The 21,439-nt window shown below is 26.5% G+C and overlaps 1 protein-coding gene across 3 annotated transcripts in view; it reads right to left on the bottom strand.

The window, feature by feature from the left end:
• Positions 1 to 21,439, bottom strand: part of LOC107169003 (uncharacterized) — a 50,386-nt gene extending 28,947 nt beyond the window's left edge. The window contains exon 1 of one of the 3 annotated variants that reach the window (XM_089225555.1): positions 20,726 to 21,439. In XM_089225555.1, the coding sequence (XP_089081681.1) occupies positions 20,726 to 20,847 (122 nt within the window). In that variant the 5' untranslated portion in view covers positions 20,848 to 21,439. Of the gene's footprint in view, positions 1 to 2,831; positions 3,061 to 20,725 lie in introns of those variants that run through there. The other 2 variants (XM_089225556.1, XM_089225557.1) reach the window with 2 other exon arrangements.

Below are 21,439 nucleotides of genomic sequence, written 5' to 3'. Positions count from 1 at the left end.
GTTGCTTTATCCTTCTGTTTCTTTCTGATAATTGGTATTATGAGGATCAAAAGTAAAAAATCCCAGAACTTTTAAATAATTATGAAAAATTAAAAAAATTAATGATAAGTAAACGGAAATATATTAACTTGATAACATTGGTTTTTGAAAATCTAATATTTGGTTTTTTGTTGTAATTGAAAAATGAATAACCATTGCATCACCAAATGTTCATCAATTTTTTAAATTAGTATATCTTTTTGCTGTTTATAGAATTTTTTAAATTTCAATTTATGTTTATACATTTTTTTCGTAAGTTAAATAGTTGGTAAATAGTAGAAGGTTCTTCATAAGCCGTTCTTACAGAACATATAAACATTTGAAAATCCAGTTACAACTTTTTTACGAGCTTTTCTCAAAATCACGATTATTTTCAAACCACTGTAATTCATCCTACATATGTATATGTAATATGTAAATATGCATATTTTGAAAATATAATACACGATTCCGGATTTCCCATAACTTTTTAACAATTTCTTCTCTAACAATTTTTGATTTCGTAATCATTAAAACTGTATTTTTAAGCTATTCATACAAGCATTTAGCATTTTTTGATTCTTTTTTTTTTACTATAAATGCTAATAACATTTTTTTCTACTTTTCCCAAAAAATTTTTTGAAAGCTAAAAACCTCAAAAATGTTGTAATAATATTATATGGTTAGTAGTTTTGGTATCAATTTAAAAATTATAATTACCACGACTTTTACAAACATTTAAAACTCAAATATTGAAAGCATGAATTACTAATATCATGAACATATGAAAATTATAAAAATTCTTAAAATTATCTATTTTGATATCTGAAGATTTAAAATGTTATCAAATTTCCAAATATGTTTTTCTTACAACATATATATAGGTAAGCAATTTGTTTTCATATACATTAGTAGTTCAAAATTTGTCTGCAAAATTGGATGTTGAATATAAAACTGCGAGCACTAGTTATTAATAGTTGTAAATCATAATTCAAAAAATATAAATCGTACTAATCGTAGGGACTTAAAACTTTTCATTATAGTTTCATATATACCAAATATATGTATTTTTTTTAAATATATAGTCTAATTTTAAGCTATTTAATATTTATACCTTAGATTTTATTCTTTCTGTACGTTGGTTAGGTTACTAAAGTAATATTAATAATACAATATGATATTATAGTAAATATAGTTATTATATGATAAATAAATTTTGTTTCTAACTAAAATTATTTCAACCTACCGTATTGCTTAAAAAATAAATCATTAATATAATATATCCTTAAAAATAGAAGCTGATTAGTGATGAGTAGTTATAGCGTAACGATTTTCTCGGCGATTAATTTTTATTGGGGATTCGTTGTCGTTGCGAATAACCACCTGCCAACCAATCACATAAACATGTTTTGATAATTCAATTAATATCGCACTTCGGACTGCACGGCGGTTACATATCCATCTATATATTTTTTTTTACAATTTTCTATTCGTAAACATCGTTATTATTATAATAGCTCACATAAATTGACTTTCATTGTTACGCGCTACTATTCCTTTCCCAGACCAGACCGATCAAAAGAGGAAATCATTCTTGGATATTGTTTCTTTTTTACCATTTCGGACGACGACCGCATAGAACTATTACAGCAGATCTCAACTAATCGCCTAATATTTCCTCGATGTATATATTATATTTTCACACAGACTCACGTTCTCACATGGACATTATGGTCAGTTTTCGAGAAACCGATTGACAATTGTATTTTAAAATAACAAATAACAACATCGAAAAAAGAAATCGGAAAGAAGTACGAAAGCTATTTTAAAAATATGTTAACAAATTAATATATTAAATTCATTCATATTTATGTTTTCGTTTGAATTATTTTTTAAATGTTAATATCGCAGACTTGGTATTACTACCAGTTAATTCTAGATGATTTACCATCCATATTATCATAGATGTACCTAATTAAAATTAATATGATTGTATTTATGTCATAAGCATTGTATACTATATGTATTATGTTCATTATTAATTACAGAATCAAAACATATCGCAATCACCTACAAATTCTCTTTGATCCGTTTATTTTGACTTATATCAATTAAAATTAAACAACCAATTAATTTACCAATACTATTTGGTCTCTGAAACCGGAAGACCGGATACAGGAAACCATACCCTAAATTGTTACGCGTGCATAGGCTTAATATAACATTCTGTACACCTATCACAATATTACATTAATATAGGTACCTACTAGTAGATTATTCGTAAACCGTTAGTAATACACAATTATATTACAGTAAAAGGAGTTATGTATGATGTTTATTGAGTAAAGTTGTTCATCAATTACAATATTCTAAAATATAATAACTATTACCTAATAGTAAAATAATATTAACAACCTTCTACCTAGGTATAATAAAACGCATATTCAATAATTATACAATAGGTATATGTACCTAGTTTATTGTTTATGTCATTCAATTTTTAACAATTAACTTTATGATATAATATTTATATTAGATGTATGATTATTTTAAATTTATATTAGGATGTCCGCTGCAACATTATATTCTTTGTTATGATTTACAACTCAAAGTATAATTTAAGCACTTACATTATTTAATATTTAAATGATACTAAATTGTGTACCCATTTGTTTAGCATTATGTTTGAAAATATATATTTGTATATCATACACGAACAACATAGTGTAGTCGTACTCAAATAAGAATGTAAGTTTTTCTAAGCATTTCATTGTATACGCATACACGATGTATTTACAAATATCAACACTTACGTCTCGTGGAAGAGTATTCCAAACGGAATATCGTTTTTTGAAAAGATCAGCGAATACAATAATTATGCATAACAGGCACGTAGCATGTTTTATTCAAACGGATAATTCACGTCAGACTTTTGAGAATCGATTGCACAACACAATAGTATAATCATATAATAATATTGTACAGGAACTGACCGAATACTCATTCCTTCTGAACGGGCCGTGGTGATGCGGACTACTGCAGACAGTCTCCGGTGCCTACACCGTCACACGCTATACGTACAGCCGAGTGCGTTCACATTTAATGATGACCAGTAGCAGTGGTAAAGTTATACGATACATAATAATAATATAATATCGATGCGGAGGGACAGCACGAAAAATATGAATAATAATAATAACGGTAACAAATGGTGCGTGATGCAATGATGACATTGCATATAGATATATGTTATTATAATATATTATTTATATACATCATACGTACCTACATATTATAGGTATCAATTGTGTATTTGTGTGATATAGTTGCAAAACGCACAATTCTGTGATTGTTTTTTTTTCCTATGTAAAACAGATTTTACAGACGTGGAAACGTGGAAACGTATAATACAAATCACATACTTTATATAAATAAAAATATTATATTATACTGTAATATTTTTGGCCAGTACACAGTGTCGGATTTAAGTTTCAGGAGGCCGGGGTGCAACTACAAATTGGAGGCCCCATAAAAAAAATTTGCTAGACATATCAGTTAATCTATTTATTTGATACGTGTTAGTATATTAAACAAACTAAAAACACAGTACCTTAACTAATCGGTAAATTATGAAATTATACATTCACTCATCACTATTCTCATACCTATTATAACATCTTAGATGTGATATGTGCCTATACTTCTACGCTAAGATAATTGAGAATAAATATCATTAATAATAGTCTTTTAGATGTTTCTCTTTGAAACTGTCTGTTAGACATGTTTTTTTTCATAAATAATTTTTTTATTCATGTGGATAAAATATTAATATAACAAAATTACATAACCGAAAGTCGAAACCAATAACACCGGAAAATGACGTGTTCGTAAAATATAAATCGCAATTTGTTTATATTTAACAATAAATAAATTTAACCACGGTTATCTTTGGTTTTTTCAGCAAGATACCGCACTAGCACGAGTGCAGCGTGACTATACGCGAGCGTCATCCCGACGACAATAAATAAATAAAGTCGAACTTGTTTAACTCGAAGTTGAATGGGTGAGGGACCGGAAAAAAAGTTTGAGTTATTCAACTTGGAGTGCATACGAAAATAGTATTATATTACTATATATAATTAATATATATAAAACAAACAATAACAATGATTAATTTTTTATCTAAAATTCAAACCGTCCAAATGTCCAAAATAAATGATTGTCTGCACTAGTCGGTAACATCATAAATTAATTTGATCAATTTTATAATCTTAATTGTTAATTAATTTATTAAATTAGAAAATTTAGGAATTCAACCTGAGACCCCTAATACAACCTTGGTCTTGAGATCCTGGTGCAATGTGCTCTCTGAATCTCCGCTAAATCCGTTACTGTCTTTACTGCAACTGCAATTGTACCGACTATTATAATATTATAATAACTATATTATTATTTATTTTTAAAGATATGCAATAAATTAAATTATGTTGTCAAATCAATAATTTTTATACATGATATATTTCATAAAATCGTCATTATTAATATTATATTACCTATAAACATTAATCAACATTGAAACATATAGGTAAGTAGTGTTTACCGTGTCAGTTTGCGAGTAATTATAAATTTGACCACATCGGTTTTATGAATAACATATTAACATGTAGGAATTTTTAATTATATAATTTATTAACTATAGACCTAAGAATAATAGATGCGTTTACCTTTATATATCATTTGAAGGGGTGGGGGGGGGCGAGGCAAAGTGAGCATTTGCCCCTGTCTGATTTCAAAAGTAGCTTGATGGGCCGGTGTCCGGTTGTTGCCGTTTAACCATTATGCCAACATACCTATTTTTATAATTTTTTAATGAAAATATATAATATTATGCTTACTGTAAATGGTAAATTATTGTCGCAGTGATGAATTAGTTATTAATAATAATTGATAGTTGGAATATATTTATGTATAGACGCAGAAGGACATGCACGAAAGTTGGCGTGTGTAAGTATATAGATATGTGATCAATCTGTGGTTTAATTTATAAAATCTAAGACAAATTTTAAACCAACAAATACTTAGCTCAACAGTACTATTATTCACGATTTTATCATTTATTTCAGTTAACTAATGGCAGCCATGTACTAATGTATGTTTAATTAAGTGACTTAGTAGTTAATGTATGATAATATTTAATTTTTTTTAGTGTGTGTTTTGAATAGAAGCAAATATCTTTAAATTTAAAAATATTTTTATTATTTAACTATAAAAGATTCTATATGACTGTCACAAATAAAAATAAATTAAAAAAAGACATATCATTGTAAAATCAATACATGCATTGTTCCGTTCAGAATCTAAAATATGATTTTGTAATAAAGACCGAAGCCATGAATAAATTCATTATTAAACGATAATATTCTTTGAGCAGGCTTGATGATGAATCGTCATATTAAAACATATTATAAATTATAATCTTGAAACATTTTACGTTAATTTGTGAAATTCCGTTGTATATAATATATACTCGTACATATGTAAAGTCATATATTATAACTTATAAGTATCGGTGAATAGGTAAATATATTGCACAAAACATTAATATATTTAATAATAAATTAAAAGTTATTTTACAATGTCACATAGGTACAATACGTTAGCGAAAACATGGTTAATTTGAAATTTATTATATTTCATTAAGTCTTAGAAAAGATAAAAATTGAAATTAAAAAGTAATAATAACACAGTAGGTATCTCGATATAGTATATTCAATATTGTAATTCAATTCGTTATAATAATATTATTTCATACGAAAACAACAGGTAAACAGGTATATACTATATGTATACTGTATAATACACACACACACACACACACACACACACACATATATATATAGGCCGATTTACGTCGTTGTAAAATGAAACGGAGTAATGCACCTCGATACTATTTTATTGCATTTGCAAGTTTTCATTGTACTGCTACACGGTAATTTTTCATATAAACAACGGAAAACTTACTCGTACGTTAATAAATATAATATTTATACACAATATACAGTGAAATTTCTCCTAATAAACACCTGGAAACACCTTGGAAAACAATCGCAAATTTTTTGCTTACTGAACCCTTTATGAATAGCAAAAGACACCTTCGAATAGCAGACAAAATGTCAGTGACCGAGAGTGTCCGATATTTGGAGGTTTCGCCTAAACAATTATGATATTATTCAGCTTACCTATATGCATATTTTTATTACTACGTGGGTATAACACTTTATAAATATACATTACTATTGCCATCCATTGTATTGAAAAATGCATAGGCTGTATACGTATACGTGGGTCTAAGTACACAGTCATTATATTATTTTTACACGTTTGCCCTACAATCCAAAGCTGGAGATGTTAAGCTGACAAACAATGTTAAATAAATGGGTGTGGAACCGTCGATTTCAAGACTGCGCGTCGTAAATTACTGTAGTATTAATACATAATATAACTTAGTCCGGGCTTACTCATCTTTAAATATGTATTTTTTTTAAATTCACGGGTCACAGCTAAAAGTTTGTAAATAAAATATGAAAATTTACAGTTTTAAACAATGAATCGTTTATTACTATCGCGCATTTAATATCATTCTGAGTTTAGTAATATGCAATGCATTAAAACAGGGGTGTCCAACCTTTTGTGAAGACTGGGCCACATCATATAGCCATATAGGTAGAAGTTGTTGTGAGCCACATACTTTTTTAAATAATGATACATTCAAATTTAATGATTAAATTATATCCTATAATACAACTATACATTTTTTATAATTTTATTATAGCGAATAATAAGCAGAAATATTTTTACAAGTATTAATATTTAATTATAAGTACCTACACAGAAAAATGTATTTATTTATAATAAACGTGTGCATCGGCCTTTACAGTTTATTTGATGTTTTATAATTTTATATTCTTAAAATAAATTTGTTCTCGTAATATTAATTATATATAATTAATTCGAGGTTTTAAAATTGAAGGGCCGCATCAAAATCTACAATGAGCCGCGGGTTGGACACCCCTGAATTAAAAGGTTTTATTTTTTTAATAGGCAGTGTACTTTTAAAAGTACTTGGGAATAATAAATAAATATTGTCAATGAAATTATATTATACCACTTGAAAAAAATTATTATTATTATAGCCATAAGTCTAACGTTCATAAGTTATTGGCTTATTAAAATTTTCATTAACGTTTTAAATCAATAAAAATATTTAAATACCTATGTAAATAATAACATTGTTATATTTAAATTGGGCTTCCGCCCGTCATATTAATTAATAAATAAATAATACATATAACTATATAAGTATATAATAAATATGAAGTATTTATACTTATATAAATTATTATAAAAAAAATATGTTTGCACAATGTATATTCATTTAATCTTGAGAAAATCATTGGAATTAAAAATTTACAATTACATCATGCTTCATGCTGTATTAAACTTATACACCAAGTTAGATTCTGTACTTCTGTGTTAGAAGTGTGAAATTGAACGATTGAAATACCACATTTAAAATTCACTTTGATAAAATGTCGTGGTACATAATATATAACGTAGAATCAAATCAACGGAAGTCGGTATACTAATGAACTAATGTATTAAGTAAGTTTTAAACATTTTCAAATTTAATGCTACCAAAATCAATTAATTATGATCGACTTACCCGCTGGTAAACTTATTTCGATATAAAACGATTTCGATTTCATTAAAACGATAATAGGTATTATTCAGTTTTAGGTTACATTTTTCGATTAATTGCACTTATACAAAAACTTGAATCACGTTGCATATATATATATATTACAATAGTCATATATACCTATTGACTATTAATGTTACACAACAACCCCAAAACTTTTTCTACTGGTGTAACATATTATTAATGATACTATTATTATTATTTTGACCTTGGAAACTGAAAGATATTCCAACTTGTCCTATAAGTTTATCACGAATATTAAACAAAATTACAGTATATAATAACACGCTGTAGTGTATGATACGCGTAACTATTAATTTTAATAGAGAATTGAAATAATAAGATGTGTCAGATAAAATGTTTATATTATTTTATAAGAACCCTCAGAATCAAAAATCAAAATTGATGACCGCATGCATGCGGCAACAATAACGATCGTGCTCAGGACATTCACCTTTCTCTTTTCATTATCAAAATCGTGGTAAAAAAAACTGAAATTTCGACACTAACATTCCCTTCACTACGGGAAAAAATACATGCTGCAATTTAACAGCATTGTCACGCGTGAAAGTCAAAAAAGTTTTATTTCAAAATATTTATTACCACGATTCGTATATCAAATTATCAATATAAATTCGTAATATATTATGTTTAACGATATTATAAATTAAATATAAGCTAATGGCCTTTGTTGACGAAGTTGTAAACGATCAATAAAAAAAAAAAAAAACATTAAATATAGTAAAAATACAATACTGATTTCATATACGTTATTGAGTGTTGTTTGTAATTGGTCATAAACTAATAACATTTATCGTCTTTATTTTTCTACACTAGGAACCACAAATTTAAACATAATTTAATTAATCAAGACAAATATAAATGATAATATTTTGATATAATTATATTTAAATTAAAAGTAGGTATAACTATATTATAATACGGGATAATCCTGTGGCTTGTTGAGGCGTGGTTTTACTCTTAATCTGTGGAAACGTAATAAGCTTACGTAGGTACGGTCTGCAGTTGCTAGCTTCCGGATGGATGACCACCCGGGATTTTAGCAACATATGACAAACACGTGTGACAACCCTTCTAACTCAAAAACCTACAAACAAAAATATATACAAAAATAACCCTCACTGTACCACCTCACATCCATTGGTATATGCTGTGGTGGGTTCTCACATAAAAAAAAAATACGAGGTAATCCTATACGGTAATTATTATTCACGATTCCGCTTTCCGCATAATATACCTTATCATTCACACGATTCCGCGCAAAACCAATTTGCGACGTTGTTGATCATATTAAAAAAAAATTTTTTTTTATTGATCTTTATATAAAACATCGGCTTCTGTGGCCATTAGTTTACAAATTTACAGTAATTTAAAATTAGTTAACAATTACAATATTATATATACATTGTGGAGTTAAGGGCTTAAATTCGGTTGTATAGCTAAATTTCTTTTGTAAACTGTATAGGATGTTGGCGATTGATTGAGTGTTAGGTCCATTTTAGACATAAAAATGGTTGATATTAATATTACATTTATCTCATATTATTATAACATTATTTTGGTTTTTTCCCAAATACTAGCTTATCTGAATAGTGTGCAGTGTATTACATATTATGTTTTATCTGGACTCGTCAGTTACCTGTTTGATACCCGTTCGTGAGGGCGGTGGTAAACTCTCCCGATTTTTAAAAATAGTTAACTCTCTCGATGGTAAACTCTCCCGGGTTAATATTATGTTTACCTGAAGTAAATGTGTAAACTCTCCCGGGTCAAAATTATGTTTACCTAAAGTAAATGTGTAAGCTCTCCCGGATTAACTTTATAATAGTTACCTGAAGGAAGTATGTAAACTCTCCCGAGTTGTTTTAAATGTTAAAACATTTTTTTAGAAAAAAAATAAGAGAAAATAGATTCCCTAACTTTTTTAAAATCTGTATTTTCTTATTATCAAATACAATAATTTAAAAAATTTTACGTATATTTTGTACTTGTAACTTATATCATTATTATTATTATTATTATTGACTATTTTTAAACGCAACTTAAATGTAAATTAAATTTATTTTATGATTTTTACTAGACCCGGGAGAGTTTACATGTTTCCATCAGGTAGTACAGGAATAGACCCGGGAGAGTTTATATATTTTCATTAGGTAGTACAGGAATAAACCCGGGAGAGTTTACACGTTTCCGTCAGGTAGAACTGGAGTAGACCCGGGAGAGTTTACAATCGCCCGTTCGTGAGTATATTGTGATCGCATTAATTGTTAAATAATTAAAATTAGATCTATTACATTGTACGAGTACAATGATCAGCAAATATAAACATAAATCTAATCAAATTAATATCATTCAATTTTTATCACAAGTTGGTCTTCGTATCAAGGAAAAAAGTTGTAATAAACTACAATTTCTTTAAACTATTTTATTTATTCATTTATAATTACGTAAATTTTAATTATTTATATGAAGCTGTAATTTGACTATTTTTGTATTATTATATTAGTTTTACTTCAACTAAAGAGTTTTAACATTAATATTATATAAAAACGATTTATACCTATTTTATAATACGATATAAAATATTTATATATTTTTGCATAACAATCGAACTACCATGTTATTCACGTTTATTGTAAATTAGTCATATACCTCTTAAGGGAAAAAATTGAAATCATTTTTCTATATAAATTTTTAATTATTTGTTTTATTTAATACTATAATTTTTTTTTCCTTTAACTGGCAACGTCGCAACAGCTTTTATGCGGAATCGTGTTAAATGCAGGGTAAGTAAAAAAATCTTTTGTATAGCCGAATCAGCTGGGAAAAAAGGTATTTTGTGCGGAATCGTGTAGTGTTACCCATCCTATATACTCTTTATTTCAAAAAACACCAACGTTTTTAAAAACATTTCTTTTCAATATTTTAAGTCGTCAATAAATAGCATTTTTTCAAACAAATTATATTTTTAGTTACATATTATACCTACCTGCTATCATAAAAAATATTATAAAAATATAATTTTTCTGTTATTAAATTTTATTTTTATGCCTTTGAATATAATAACATACATTTTTAATTCCATATTCCTAAACAAAATATTATTTGAAGTATTTCAATCTAAAAAAAAAAAATCGGACAAATAATTTATTCTACAGCTCCACTTCATAGAATTCTCATCCAAATTTTATTTTTATAAATCGAAGTACCTACTTCACATTTATTAGGAATCATTAATGCGCAATAAATCAATGCGCATTAAGTTAATTCGGGAGTTAGGGTAAACCACTATACTTAATTGGCTAACTAATACCAATGACACTGTTTCGATGATGAAAGACAATATATGAACATTAAAATAAAAAATATTCGAATTAACTTTGCTTTTAAATAATAGTATTACTTATAAACCTAACTATATTTTAGATATATGTTCACAAGCCTAGTTGCTTAATAAGCATTCATTTCATTAGCATATTTACCGTGAGTAATCGGGGTAATATATCTCCTCTCCCCCACCTCAAAGATACTATATTCTTAGTGTAGCTATGAATGTTGGTTTTACAATGATGTGTTTTCATTATTTTGAGTATGTGTCAGTGCGTCAGTTCATGTATCATTCATCAGTCATCGCCATTTTTAATAATTGCAAAAACACTCGTATATTGATCTTTGATTTCTGGTAGAAAAGTGGAGGTGGAGTACTTAAGATTACTGGGTACTTGCAATACTGTCCCTAATATACCTTGGTAAATCTTAACCTAAATTACATAGTTTATCGTTACTTATGAAAAAATTATAAAAATATTTATTTCTATTTAATGCCTAATCTAATTATACTATGTACCTATACATAATATCTATAGTAGTTATTAAAATTAAAATATACTAAGAAGATAATAATATATTCTATAAACGATATGTACCTGTATAAACATTTTACTTTTAAATGTATTAGGTAGGTAGTTGTTATAAAACTCTTACAACCCTGATTTTTTTCATGATCAAATATTATTAATGTTATCGTTGATATTATTTATAATTTATTACGTACCTAAGTTCTTAATTATTCATTTGAATAACTAAATCATTGATCTGCATTACGCATTATTCTCATTGAAAAATAATAAGAATAGTATAGGTAATATATAAATGGGAATTATATGTATATATTTTAATATTTTATATATAGGTACACACCCAACATCAAATATTGGATTAACATTTAGTTACATAGGTAATCAATTAAAATGTTTTTAATTGAATAAAGTTACAATATAATATCACATTTAGTTGAAAGTAAAGCTAGTGGTCAGTGAAGGAAATTAAGAAGAAATTTTAGAAATGTATGATAAAAAATATAGAATACATACTCAATAATATAATGAACTTCAAGATTGTAATAGAGCTTTTAGTTATTAGTGTTATTACTTATTTTACTCATATAAAAAAATATTATGTTAGTTTTTGAAATAAAAAATAATATGTCATGGAAAAAGTACAATAATTACAGTTACCTAACCTAACCTATGATATTAAATTTTATATATGACATTGATATTCTTATAAAAATAATAAAATTTAAGATTGGTTTAGGGTATTATTACGAATGACGAAACGTAAAATAATAATATCGTTTAAAATATTATATCCAATTTAGTCCAAGGTTTCCCTTGAAAATAACATGATCATTACACATTTACATCGCTTTTAAAATATAATTTTTTAACGTTTAATTAAAAAGAATATCATCATGTTTATTTATCATTCGACATTTTAATATTTTAAGTAATGGGTTTATTATCAACAAATATATTATTGTGTAAGTTGCGAATCATTTTATATATGAGTATAGAACTATGCATTATGACTAGGTATACATAATTAATATAGGTATTGCCTAATATAATTGTGTATTTTTAGTATGGTTGGGAATTTAATTCCCTATAAAAACTGCTTAAATAATTTAAGACAACGTATTTCTAAAATAATTTTTTTTTAATTTTAACAAGCTTTGAAGCAAAAAAAAATATTTTATTTAAAAAAAGTCTTGAAAGACTGCAAGATTTCAACTTTTAATCTAAAGAAAGAATTATTGTCATTTAATTTTCTGTCGTCATATACCTACAATATATAATATTGATTTTAACGTCATACGTTGCCCATTCAAAAAATTATGATGAATAATATTCGAATAGGTAAAAACCTAGTTAATACGTGACGAAGTTAATTTGTTCAGTAGTTCTTAAATTTTTTTTTGACAAATCAAGGGCTCTAAAAATAATTTTAAAAATGATTTGAAAGAAAATTTTCAAAATAATGGAAAATAAAAACTATTGTTCTAATTCAAAAATACATGACACATAATATATTTTATATAACGATCATCGGGTAGCTAATTTGAAAAACAATGCAAAGTGCAACTAAACCGTATCCCTAAATTTATTACGGGCGATGCCCGTCTCCACCAAAAGTGTATCTTTCCCTTTTCCACCAATATCTGTTTCCACCAAATACAATTATTTCCCACGCGTTTACAAAAATAATATTATTGTATCCTACTATATTCTATACAATTGAAAAAAAAATATCAACCGATTATACCTATGTATAAGTAGATACAATGTATACATAACTAAATATACTAATATATCATTTTTTTAATCCAGCATTAGTATTTTAAATAAACTTATTACTGTATTAAAGATTTTAATATATAAGCGTAGTATACAAATTATTTTGGTAATTAACCGTGGTTTATTTATAGGTAGATCTCATTTGGTGGTAACGGATATTGGTGGAAAAATGAAAGATACACGATACACCTTTGGTGGAAAAAGGAAAGGTCTACTTTTGGTGGAAACATGTTTCGCCCTTTATTACCAAAGGGTTATGAATATATGGAAAGTGTAAATATGGAAAAATATTAAATATTTTATGGAAAAATTATCGGTTATAAAGAAAACATTTTTTCTCATTCAATTACACTAAATTTACTTCATTATTACTTGTTTTAAAATACTTTTTGTATTTATATAATATTATTTCATTAATATATATATGTATTAATGTTATAGGTGTGGTAATTTTGTTCCTGAATTTCAGGTTAAATATTACGATGTACAGAGTAAACATATTTTACTCAGAACAAAATTAATTTATTATATAGGAACTAATAACTAACACAAAACTTGTCTAACTGGGTCCTTATGGTTAGCCCCGCGAAGGTTACTGATACCCGGATACCCGTAACGAAACGGTAACACCAAACCTTCACAATGATACAAGATGCTAACTTTGTCTGTAAACTGTAATTTAATATTTTTTTGTATTTGTGCTTCATGCGTATTACACATCCTAGCCTATGTATGCGATAAATATAGAAACACATCTAATCTTCGCACTTTTTCTTTTGTCAAATATCACTATGAAAACTTTTCAGTTATAATATTTCTTGTAATAATAATATAATGTGTTATATAAATTATATATAAGTACTTAACATTTAACAATAATATGTCATTTATAAGTGTATAATTCAGTATAGGTACCGGGAAAAAATATATTTTATTTTATTTTATATATTTTTACTAATTTTATTATTATTAATTTAACATACAAAATATATACTATATTAGCCTGATGAAAAATGCGTATCTTGTTAAAAACATCATAGTATATTAGTAAATATAGTAAAAATCATAAATTTGCATAAAATAGTGTGAAACACTTAATTAAAACTTTTTTTAAGTAATTAATTGTTTTTGATATTCTAATATTGTCCTTATTATTAGTGTTTAAAGCATTATTTATAGTGGTTTAAGGTCTTCAACCTTCATCCTAATAAATTTCTATTTCTATTTTGCACATGCCTAACAACTTCACTTTTTATGTTTACTTATCTTTTTTTCGTATTAACATGATTACAATGATACAAGAAAAGTAATAATAATATTTTAAAATAAAAACTTAATTTTAATTTTTAATTCAATAAAGTAAAGAAAATTACAAAAGTGAGTAATGACGTTTACATTAAGAATTCCTATTTTCTAATAAAATTCCAAATTAATATAATGGTAAACGTTTTTATAAATTATTAAATATCAAAGATATATAATGTATACATAATACATGAATTTAACATTTATAATGTCAATCTCAAAAATTTGCAAAAACATGTAAGCATTATGCATTGGAAACTGTGATTTATTTAAAATCAATCATAATTTATCGATTCTATCGTGTTGAAGATATATTAAGTATTATCAACACTACACATTCTTTTGAAACAAAAAAACAACTATATACCTAGACAGATACATCATACAAGCTCATATACAACAAAACTCTTACTAATATAATAAATTATAATGTATGAAATTAAAATAATTTTGCTTAATCATGCAATTTTAAAAGAAAAACATTAGAGTACCTAACGAATGTATAATAACATTATATGGTCCTAATTTGTATTTGTACCTATTTGGCTTATCGTTTACAAGTTGGGTAACATTAATAACGCAATAATGTAGCCTTGTATAATAGGAATAATATAATCAAAACTTATCTCTTATTTTCACGTAAAATAAACATGTCATATCGTATTTTTTATTACACTTGAAAACGTTAAAACTACATGCGTCACGCATCTATACCTTTAACAATAATGGGATAGATATATATTAAATATATTGTTTTTTTCTTGAAATTATAACTTAAATACCATCATAATACGAAACTATTCAAATTATTATGAATTGAATTGATAATGATATAAATATTCAGTCATTATGAAACCTAGTAGACTGAAAAAAATGCAAAAGCTGCGTGTGCAGTCTTCGTCAAACAAATGTGTAATATAGGCTATACCAAATTTTCGTAAACAGAATAGTATATTATGATGTATTAGAATGAGTTTATCTAATAAAAAATTCAAAGATAAGGAAATCATACGTTTATATACATAATTTGTTTACTGTATTTGAACTTTTAAGTGAGCTATGATCATGTTAAATTGCAATATTTTATATTGAAATATCGTAAAAAAACCGTTGTACAAACATCGACAGTTTTATTGCCTATAGTTAAGCATTGACATGATGCTATTAAATACATCATGCGGTTTTCTATAATTTTCAGTAGCTTATGCACAATTAATTTCAAATTATCTTGTAAGACTTGATATTAATTTCATTCGATTTCTATAATTATTGGGATATTCGTACTATGTTATATTTCAGTTAAAATGATATGAATAAGAGAGTTAAGTGTATATTTTAACTAAATAGAAGTTATCGAAAAGTTGTGATTTTCTTACGAGTTACGGTAATTTTACACAACATTCGAGAAAATAAAAATTAAGTCATATGTATAGTTTCTACTATAATCATTAATCATACATTGATTGTACATAGTTGCTACTACATATTTTGATATAACATACGATATACCTATTATACCGAATTTAATCATAATATATATTTTGAAAATTCTGAATGTACTTAGTTTTGTTTTGTGGGAAAAATGATAAACCTAACCGTTAAACTATATACTTTCCAAGAGCTATCTAAAGGTATATTTGTATTAAAATAACGTGTATACACGAACCACGTTTCAAGGAGTTTTTAATTTTGCACACATAATTAATATATAAGTATTAAGTAGGTACCTACAGGTAAGTCATAGGTGCTACTATAATTATATACTAAGTGCAATATATTTATACGTGACACGCAGAAATAGCAAAGGGCAAAATTCAATGAACTATACGTTCGAAATCAACATCTGTAGCTGTTCAGGGAAAAATCGATGTTAACAATTGGCAAATGTCATGTGCATAATATAATATGTCCTAGATTAGAGAAAAGAGGTTATATATTATATCGATTCCACCGAAACTACATTTATATCTATAGGAAACTTATTGATCGCTCTGGATATCAAACATTCCAAACTTTTTATGATTTTGATTTCTTCAGCTCAAATATTAATAATTATTTTACATTTTTACTAAAAATTGATGATAAGAGACTATAAAATGATATTCAAAACTTAACTCACAATTCATTAAAGTGCATCAATATATTATTATTATTATTTTTTTTTTTTAACCAGAAAATTTTACAATCTGTAAAGTAATGATTTACAATAAGCACAAGTGATTAAAGAATTAACATAGAAAAGACAAAATAATATAAGATACAATAACAAATAGGTAATACGTTAAATTAAATTATAATTATATACATCAATAAATTCAGACAAAGGGCTTGGGTGAACAGGCCATCTATTGATGGAACTTCATGACATTTGGTGAGGGGGGTTCGTTTAATCGTAAATCATGACACGATTTTCGTTTTAGATGCCTTCTGGGGTCACCAGGAATAGTGGGAACAGATAATTCTGAAATCAAGGGGTTGCGATGATTGTAAAGATTTAAGTACATACGTTTGTAGAAAATTCACATGCATAAAATTTCAAAATACTATTGAATTCATAAACCTATAATAATAAAAGGACTGAACGTCACTAAAATTTGCAAAAATAAAAATATCACGAAAATAAAATATATAATCGCATTTTTGGAGTTAAGTGATTTGCGACTTAGGCTAACGATATGTATGTTTTATACAACAATAGAATATTTAAATAAAAAAACATTGATGGATTCACCTATAATAAGCTGTCAGCTCATCACTATTTTAAAAAGTTTTCAATTTAATGAGAATACCTCATCAGTATTTGAGTTATTGCAAGTACTTACCTTATTTTTGAATTTATTATTTAATATTTTTTTCCATACTACGTATACCTACGCATGGATTCGATAACTATAATGGAATATTATAAATTATAATATCCAAAATATGTCCTGTATAATCAATAAAACCCCAGGAAAAGAACATGTTCGATTTCGCAGTCAGTCACTCGTCATCTCCGATTGTGAGATATTATAGTAGGCAATGGGCATATGGATTTGAATACAGCTATATAGGGTATTATAGGTATATAGAAACAGTTTATAGATACCAACTGGTCTCAACCTCCGGTTAGGTTAGGTTAGGTTAAAAAAGGAACCGGTCCGTGTTATGTTAGAAAAAATTATATTTCCAGTGTAGTGTTTAAACGTTTAAGTTAAAACTTGTACATTGTAATCAAATTTCACATTCACATTTCACACTTGGAAATATTTAACCAGAATTAATAAGCTTGATTTGGCATATGCTTTACGCATGGCTTTGACTTCATCAATGGAACCAAGATTAGATAAAATTTTCAAAACAAAACAAGTACAACACTCTCATTAAATATTGTTTTTTAATTTTAAATTTATTTTATTTTATTTTTTTTGTAATTGACACATCGATATTGCTATATTTTATTTATATTTATATATACTTTTAACTTTGTATTAAATTTAATACACTAATTTGCAGACTAAACTTAAAAAATAAAGCATACCTTTTTTATTTTTTGAACCAAAACCAAAAGTGGTCCGTAGTTTTACTTAAAAGTCATCTAGCAGGTCAACGACCAAAAAGGTTTGAGATTCACTGGTTTATACCATATCATCAAATCTTCAATCAAATATTGTAAATTATGCATTTTATAAGATATGTTTGGATCTTTGAACTTAATTTTTTGTTTTCTTAGTTTTTTGTTATTGACGCATATAAATAAATTTTAGAAATATTGAATATAATTTAAAATCTTAAGTTTATTTTATTTTATTTCTTAAACAACAAGACAGACACAGCTGATTGCTGAATAAACATAATTTTGTATAAGCTTACATTATATATACGTAGAACGTAGGTATATTATATTGTTATTATTTAGTCGATTTATCCGTGTGTGGGACTCGTGTGTTATTGGTTAGAATCAGATGCGTGACAAGTGACAAAAATAATAGTAATTATGTGTAATATATATTAAGACCACCTTCTGTGCTAACTTAGTAATTTATGCATATTCAACATATTATTTATATATTGCTGTTCCAGGCTTCCAGCTAATAAACTATAGACGTGTTTATGGAGTCTGACAAACTGTCGATTTAAATTAACTCAAGATCAACTTTCAGAATTTTTTTTTTCTTTTGGAGGGGGGGAGGGTGTGTGGATAGATGATTTCATAAGGTCTTTCCTAAAAAAAATACTCTTACTGCTTTTTGGTCACATCTATGAAATAGTTCTAGACATTCTCTTGTAACTATACTACCTAGATATATTATTATACGTGGTGTAGATTTTATATATTAAATTCATTACATTTAATATATTAAGTATGTAATGAATAAAATATAGAATATAGCGATCCCCATGTATCACACAACTTAATTTCAAAAAAACATATTTATTTATAAAAAAAATCAATTGTTTTAAAAAAACAAAACTTGGTAGGTACTTGTGAATAATTATATATTAATATAACCAATAATGTCAAATATTTCAGTTTTACCTATTATGTATAATATACTATAGGTCCCAAGAAACAGGACACACTTTAATACTTTATCACTCATTACCCTGTAAATATCTTTCAACTCTGTTAGCAGGACATTAAACTAGACGCATCGATCATAAATTCTTATGCCTTCCAATTTTTTTTAACTTGTGTATTTCGCGCATACGCGTTGCGCAACAAAACTTTATTTTTTTTTAAATGACAACCCCTATTTAAAATATAATTTTTGGATTGATCGATGTTTTTCATGAAATTTTGATTTATCAATATGCGCTGTAAACTTAAAGTCAGCTAAATTAAAGCTATAGGTATAATTAAGAAAAAATCTTATTAAATTTGAATGTATTATTTTTTTTTTAATTCGTATTATTTATTTTTAAACACCGTGTTATAATCAAAATTATAATTATTAAGTAATAAATTATTTACTATTTATAAATTATTTTTCCATTTTATTGTTACACTTTATGAAATAACATTTTTTTTTTTTTTAACATTTATTAGAATATATACAATCTGTAATAGTATAGTTACAATTAGCATATGAGCGGAAATGTACAATACCATAATTTAAAAAAGTATTTTCAGGAACCAAAATTCTAAATTTCTATTTTATTTTATTTTTTTTTTAAATAATAATATAGATTTTTTATTTACAATTTAATTTACAGAAATTATAAACATAAACAACTATTTCAATAAATTCTTCTAAAGTGCCTGCGTTATGTAGAATCGCAAGTAGTTAAATCGATATTTAGACATTTGAACATTTATTTAATTTATAATTGTGTGCATTTTTTTTCAATCAGAATTATAATTGGGTATAATAATAACGAGCATTGGTCTTTCTATGTTTGTTATCTACCTATTTATTGAATAGTTTATATTTGTAATTCCTGCAAATTAAATAATAAATAAAAATCTATATATTAGGTTAGGTTAGGTAACAATAAAATTAAATAATAATATTTTACTTAATAATAATAACTTTGATTACATCACGGTGTTTCAAATGAAATAACACGAACAGTTAAAAAAAAAATTCAAATTTAATAAGAAGATTTTTTTAAACTATACTTATAGCTCTAATTTAGCCAATTTTGAGTTTACAACACTAGTTGATTCATCAAAATGTCTTGAAAAAAATCAATCAATCCAAAAATGATATTTAAATAGGGGTTGCCATTTAAAAAATATAAAGTTTTGTTGCGCGTATGCAAAATACACGAGTTTTAAGAATTTATGATTGATTAGTCCCACAAATAGAATCGAAAAATATTTAAAAGGTAATGAGTGATAAAGTAGTAAATTGTACCCTATTTCTTGAGACACGCGATAAATTCAATACATAATTTCACAAAAAGTAGGTGTTTAAAAAATCTACCCCTCCCCCCTGCCGCACACACACACAAATCACATAATGCATTTCATATAACGAGAGCGGTTCAAAATAGTACTCACCTGTTGAGCTTGCCGTACACTGTGTACGCGATGATGGCGACAACGGCAATCGCCACGCCAGCGCTGGACGCGAACATGCAGACGGACACCATGACGAATTCTACCAAGGCGACGAACAACATGACGGCGGAGGCGGTGGCGATGATCGTTCAAAGGATTATAGTAATTATTACCTATACTTAGGTCGCGTAGTTGTAAACCGCGATGGGTTGACGGTGTATTTTAGGTAGATATCTATAATATAGAAGTGGGTTGGTATGAAACGTTATAAGAGCCAAGAAGTAGGAAGTATAAAGTCGCGAACGACGGCGGCAATAGAGGCGGTGGCGACACTCGAGATAACCGACAATTTCGATGATAAATAAAATACCAATCTGGGTATACATATATATTATATAGTACAATATTTATACTGACAAGTTGAAATATAGGCTGCAGTTGCAAATACAATATTATTGGAACTGTAACAGTTTGTTTTTTTTTTTTTTAACGACACATACGTAATTAGATCACAATTCGTGTAGGTATAGGTAATCGTAGGTTATTAATCAGAATGTAATATATTTTATACGATGCAGGAACTGCAATTGTACGAAGAACCAACAATATTCGATCGAGCCCTGAACACGATTTAACGCGAACTATAAAACTGTACTATATTTAAGATTATTCACATATATTATTTTGAATAAGTTTTTATTCAATATTATTATT

Source organism: Diuraphis noxia, unplaced genomic scaffold, assembly GCF_037042655.1.
Source record: "Diuraphis noxia isolate RWA-SAM2 unplaced genomic scaffold, SU_Dnox_SAM2 contig0004, whole genome shotgun sequence".
Classification (NCBI taxonomy): domain Eukaryota; kingdom Metazoa; phylum Arthropoda; class Insecta; order Hemiptera; family Aphididae; genus Diuraphis; species Diuraphis noxia.
The sequence above is the reverse complement of the archived record's forward strand: the minus strand, read 5'-3'. Positions and strand labels throughout refer to the sequence as shown.